At 36.6% G+C, this 5,981-nt stretch overlaps 1 protein-coding gene across 1 annotated transcript; it reads right to left on the bottom strand.

The window, feature by feature from the left end:
• Nucleotides 1-357: 357 nt before the first annotated feature.
• On the bottom strand, nt 358-879 carry LOC107029971 (copper transporter 6-like). Its single transcript, XM_015231395.1, has 2 exons — nt 495-879; nt 358-437 (listed from the first exon to the last, which is right to left on the bottom strand). The coding sequence occupies exons 1-2, from the start codon at nt 877-879 to the stop codon at nt 358-360; spliced, it is 465 nt and encodes a 154-aa protein (XP_015086881.1).
• Nucleotides 880-5,981: the final 5,102 nt, after the last annotated feature.

Genomic DNA, 5,981 nt, shown 5'->3' with positions numbered 1-5,981 from the left:
TTTGTACATTAATTACCTGAAACTTGAACTACCAAAGTTAGCAGAAGAATTTGTGCTCCTAAAAATACTATAGTCCAATAATTTCTATGGTTAAAAGTTTTCAGATATAGAAGATACCTTATGGAATTGATTAAAAAAAAAGGAGTGACATATAATGATATAAATGAAAGGGAACCAGTAATTTTACTAAATGATCATCAAATTAATTAGGCAAATGTGAAGAACATACATCCCTTTAATTTACAGCATAACAACCAAATACATCTAACATAATGGAAATTTAGAAAATAATAATTAAGTTGACAATTGACATATATCAAGAATGTTGGAAAATGGAAATTTAGAAAATAATAAAACTTATGCAACAATAACGATTGTGAACAATTGACCAACAACTTCGATGTCTTCACCATCAGATATTACATTAAGAGCTTCGACTGCATCGAAAATGGATCAAGCTTGGCATGCAGTACTCTCAGAATTATTACACCTACCAAAAAGGAAATAACCTAAAGTATGTCCAGCCACAACAACTATAAAAACACCAACATTAAAAGACATAATAGCAAGCATAAGAAGATAAGCAAGAGCTATTTTTAGACCATGCACAAATGTCTTAACAAGACCATTATAATTTGACATCTTGTCTTTCAAGTAATTTGAGTTAGAGAGCCATTCCACAAACAAGGAGACCACAAATACAATGATCAAAGCTAGGACATACATGCCCGTTCGCGTTCCTGGCCAACCTGAGAATAAAATTTCAGCATTTTTAGTCCAAAAAAATGTCATGTGTGTCAACCCCATGCTCATCATCATGTGATCTTGTGGTGGTGATGGTGGTGACATTCCTCCCATTCCTGGCATGTCATGATCCATTTTGTATTAATAATAAGGTATAGTATATGATATGGCTTGTGAAGATTGAATTAGCCTTTGGGATATTGAATATTGGAGGGTACTTGTTATATATAGAAAATAGGGGCCAAATTAGGGTAGTACTACTACAATTCTGTACTGCTTAATTGGGTTGACTATACTTCTTCTTATTCTTGTATTGTACTTCTTATCTTCTTCATTTTTTTTAAAAAAAAATTAAATTAAATGGTGTTTGACAAAAATACTACTCTCTACGTTCAATAATAGTTGTTGACTATACTATTTTGAGAAATCTAATAATACCTGTCCACTTTATGAAATCAATAGATAATTTTACACTTAGTTTCTATTTTACTCTTTTAATTAATTATAGTCATTTCCCTTTAAGAAATTGTATTTATTATATTCAAAGGGTGATATAGTAAAATTATTCGTTTATTTATAGTCATCTAAAGAAGTATGCAAAATCGATAATGAACAACTATAGTTAGACAAAAGAAAAGAAAGGAATATTTATTTTAAGTAGAATAGGATACTTAAAAATTATAGTTGCATTTGGATATAAATATGAACTGAAATAGTTAAAAAAATTGTGAGTTATTTTGCAGTAAAAAATGTGAAGAAAAAAAAACAACTTCTAAAATATTTTCGATTTGTGATATTAAATTTCGCAAAAACGTGAAATTATCCATGGTCAAAGAGACTTAAATCAATGTATATTTGTAATTTAATAATTACTTCCCTGAGACCCTGACACGACTGATTAGGCTTACAGTAGGAGTTTCTCTATTCAAAAAATTCAAATTTAAAATCTTTGATAAAATTAAAAAAAAAATTATTCATTTTACAATATACTTCTTTCCATGTATCATACTTTTTTTTTCTATTTTTGTCTATCTCGATGTTTCTAAGTCCTTTTATTAAGATGTTGAAAATTTAATAGTCATTTAAGTATTTTACATATAGGCTTTTGAAATTTAAAGTTCACTAATAGAACTATATAAATAAAAATATTTCTTGAATAATGAGCTTCCAATCCAAATGAATTTACATGCACTTAATTCCAATTAACTCTCTAGAGTCAATAAACTTTCCTTCATCAATTATATAATAATGATAGAGTAAATCAATGTTGATAGATTTTGTACCGCAAAAAGATTTAATTTGGCATATCTTCTTGGATAAAATTTTAATCACCATCAATAGCTTAACTTTGGGATGAAAAAATATTTAGATTTGAATTCAATGAGAAATATGGCAACAACTCTTTCGTTATATATAGATGGTGATTGATGTGATAAAAGAAATCCGTAAATAGGCTGTTCGTACTCAGACGCAAAGCTAGGTGGGGTTCATAGATTCTCGAACGAACCCAATAACTTTTTCGTAGACCAATTGCATTTGTACTAGAAAATTAATTAATTATATATGTATATAACTTATAACCCCTAACAAAAACTGATTGACAGTTTTAAAGAAAATTAACACCCCAACTCTTTATCCTGGCTCGGCCTCTACTTGTACTCCCTCTTGTTCATATAGAGCCTGAAAAGAAGAAGAAGAAGAAGTCATAGCTCACCCTTAAATATCAAATATAATGAAGGTCTGGCAATTTTAAAGAACACAATTACGTAGCTAGAATTTAAACGGCAAATTTTATGCCTTAGTAGATCATAATTTGACTTTGGAATGTCAACACCATAATGTTGCTTTCATGCCAAAATGTAGAAATACTAATAGTCTTCTATTCAATAATATCTTCTAAAAAATATATCCACCAATATTATAAAAGGGATGCTGAGGCTTGAGGGAAGAGGGGGTGAGGCTTGAATGGATTTATTTGCGGGGTTGTTTGGTGCGAACGATACACAAATCGTCATGAGATTTTTAAAATGTAGTATTATTTAATTTGTTTTTTGGTTGATTTATTTGAGTGGTTGTTTGGTGCGATGGATACACAAAATAATCATGAGATTTTAAAATGTAGTATCATTTAATTAGTTCTTTGGTTGATTTATTTGAGGGGTCGATTGGTGCGAAGGATACACAAAATAGTCATGAGATTTAAAATGTAGTATCATTTAATTTGTTCTTTGGTTGATATGTTCGGGATAATTTATTTTCGGATCAATAATTAGTATCGAGATAAGTGTTGGGCTTTGTGGAGGCTTGTGAGCCGGCCCGACCCATTACTGAAACCCTAGGTTAACCATTTGGTTTTCCTATAAATATGATCCTTGTATTTGTAATTCCAAGTAGTAGCACAAGTGAAATAAAATCCTCCTGTTACAGTCGTGGAGTAGGGAAACCGAACCACGTTAAATTCTTGTGTGTCCCGTTTGTGTTCCGTTTCTCTTTTCTCTAGATTATTTGTGTGTGTTGTGTGTTTAATTCCCAACAATTGGTATCAGAGCGAGGTTTCAACAACATTGTAACACAAACTGTGAGAAATTGTCACCTAGGGTTCTTGTGTGAAGAACTGTGTGCAGGGAGGAGTAGCCGCCGTTACCGTGTGGGTAACCTCAAGCAGCAGCCGGCTAGGAGAACCGCGCAGGGTGCGAACAGCCGTCGTCCGTGTGCTGTCCGTCGCGCCGTTCCGTTGGCCGCCGCGTCGAGGAGCCTCAGATCCAGCCGCGAGCGTCCAGATCGTGAGCATCGTCCAAATCGCCGCCCGCTGTCTGTAGACGCCGTTAAGGGAATTGCCGAAGTCCTTTGAGATGGCAGAAGATGGGAAGTTCCGAATTGAGAAGTTCGATGGTACAGATTTCAGTTGGTGGAAGATGCAGATTGAAGATTTGCTGGTTCAGAAAGATTTGGACGTAGTGTTGGGTGACAAGCAAGGAAAATTGTCTGATGCAGAGTGGGCAGTTTTGGATCGGAAAGCTATGTCAGTTATCCGACTCTCGTTGACCAAGAATGTTGCGTTCAACATTCTTAAGGAGAAGACAGCGAAAGGCATCTTGGAAGCCTTGTCTAACATGTACGAGAAGCCATCTGCAGCAAACAAAATTTTTCTGATTAGAGAGTTGGTGAACACAAAGATGAAGGAAGGCAGTTCAGTTACCGAGCACATCAACTCATTGAATTCGATCTTAGCCAGACTTTTGTCAGTTGGCATTAAGTTCGATGATGAAGTTCAAGCTTTACTACTGTTATCATCATTGCCTGACAGTTGGTCCGGAACGGTTACAGCAGTTGCCAGTTCAGTGGGACCTAATGGATTCACCTTTGAGAAGATTCGTGATCTCGTTCTTGGCGAGGATGTCAGAAGAAGGAGTTCTGGAGAATCATCAGGTGATATGCTAAACGTCGTCAGAGGCAGAGGAAATAACAGAGGTAGTGGGAGCAGGAACCGAAGAAGGAGTCAGTCAAAGGCTCGGGATGGCTCAGGTGTAACATGTTGGAACTGCAAGGAGGTGGGGCATTTCAGGAATCAATGCCAGAAAGACAAACAAGTCAACATTGCAGAAGACAGCGTCAACGAGGATTTGTTTATCTGTTGCGCGGAGAGCAATGTGGATTCCTGGGTCATGGATTCTGGTGCTTCTTTTCACGCTACCCACAGCAGTGAAGCATTGCAGAATCTGGTTATTGGAGACTTTGGAAAGGTAAGGCTTGCAGACGATAGAGCTCTTGATGTTACGGGCATGGGTGACATGGTGCTGAAGACGCCAGTCGGTTTCTGGACCTTGAAGGATGTCAGAGTTGTTCCAAGCTTGACGAAAAGTTTGATTTCTGTTAGGCAGTTGGATGAACAGGGACATCATGTGAAGTTCGGAAATGGGCAGTGGAAGGTCGTGAGGGGCAATCTTGTCATGGCTCGTGGAACAAAAAGAGGATCGTTGTATATTGTCGGATTACCGTCTGAGGGAGTGACCGTCCCAGTTCAGAAGAAAAACAAAGTCCGGTTCACAGAATCTCGTGGGCAGAAGAAGGTTGTCTTTGCAAGAAAGAAACCCAGAGCCACAGGTCAGATTCAGGATGAACGAGCAAGGAAAGGTTCAGGAAGACCAGTCAGAGGCGTTTGTGGCAGTGGGAGCACCGGCCGTGCTTCAGCCAAGGCTCCTAGAAGACAGTGGGTCAAGAGAACCAGTATTCCAGCTGTTGATACGTCTCCAGAAAATTTCTTGCTGAGTATGGAGAGTGTTTGTTCTCAGGGAGTTCTAGGATCCGGCAGTTCGTGTCTCAAGTGGGAGCCGGTAGGGACCGAGGACGAGTCAAGGGCAGTTTCAGCCGTGACTGATGTGTTGAAGCTTCGGGGAGCTTCAACGGGCCTTTCAGTTGACTGATGAGAAGGCCGCTGTAGCAGGAGAGAGTTGAAAAAGATTACTAGACATACAAGTGTTCTAAGTGGATGACAGTTGAAATTCTTCAAGCCTCCAAGTGGGAGATTGTTGGGCTTTGTGGAGGCTTGTGAGCCGGCCCGACCCATTACTGAAACCCTAGGTTAACCATTTGGTTTTCCTATAAATATGATCCTTGTATTTGTAATTCCAAGTAGTAGCACAAGTGAAATAAAATCCTCCTGTTACAGTCGTGGAGTAGGGAAACCGAACCACGTTAAATTCTTGTGTGTCCCGTTTGTGTTCTGTTTCTCTTTTCTCTAGATTATTTGTGTGTGTTGTGTGTTTAATTCCCAACAATAAGTTATCAGTCCCTTTAGGCGATACAGTAATCTCGAATTACCTTATCTTGGGATAAAATAAGTAAATGACAAAAATATCCTTTAAAACCTTTTTTATACATCTTTTTTCACATTTATGAAAGGTACTTTTGTAAACAAATAAATTGTTCTTAAAATTTATGCAATACCTATTATTTTGAATACAACAAATTAAACACTCAATAAAAAATATTTTTAACATAACTTATCCCATTATAATTTATCCTATGATAACTTGAATTCAAACAAAACGATTGTACTAGTGTGGTTGTTCATAACATGATGGTGTTATATGTATTATTATTGGATCGAATACAATGTTACTATTACAAAAACAACATTTAGCGGCGTTAAATATTCACACTAATAAAGAGTGTTAAAGTCTTTATCGGCATTAGTTAAGTGCCATTAGAATCAATGTCACTAAATGCTTTAGGAA

This window comes from Solanum pennellii, chromosome 9 (genome assembly GCF_001406875.1).
Source record: "Solanum pennellii chromosome 9, SPENNV200".
Taxonomy (NCBI): domain Eukaryota; kingdom Viridiplantae; phylum Streptophyta; class Magnoliopsida; order Solanales; family Solanaceae; genus Solanum; species Solanum pennellii.
The sequence above is the reverse complement of the archived record's forward strand: the minus strand, read 5'-3'. Positions and strand labels throughout refer to the sequence as shown.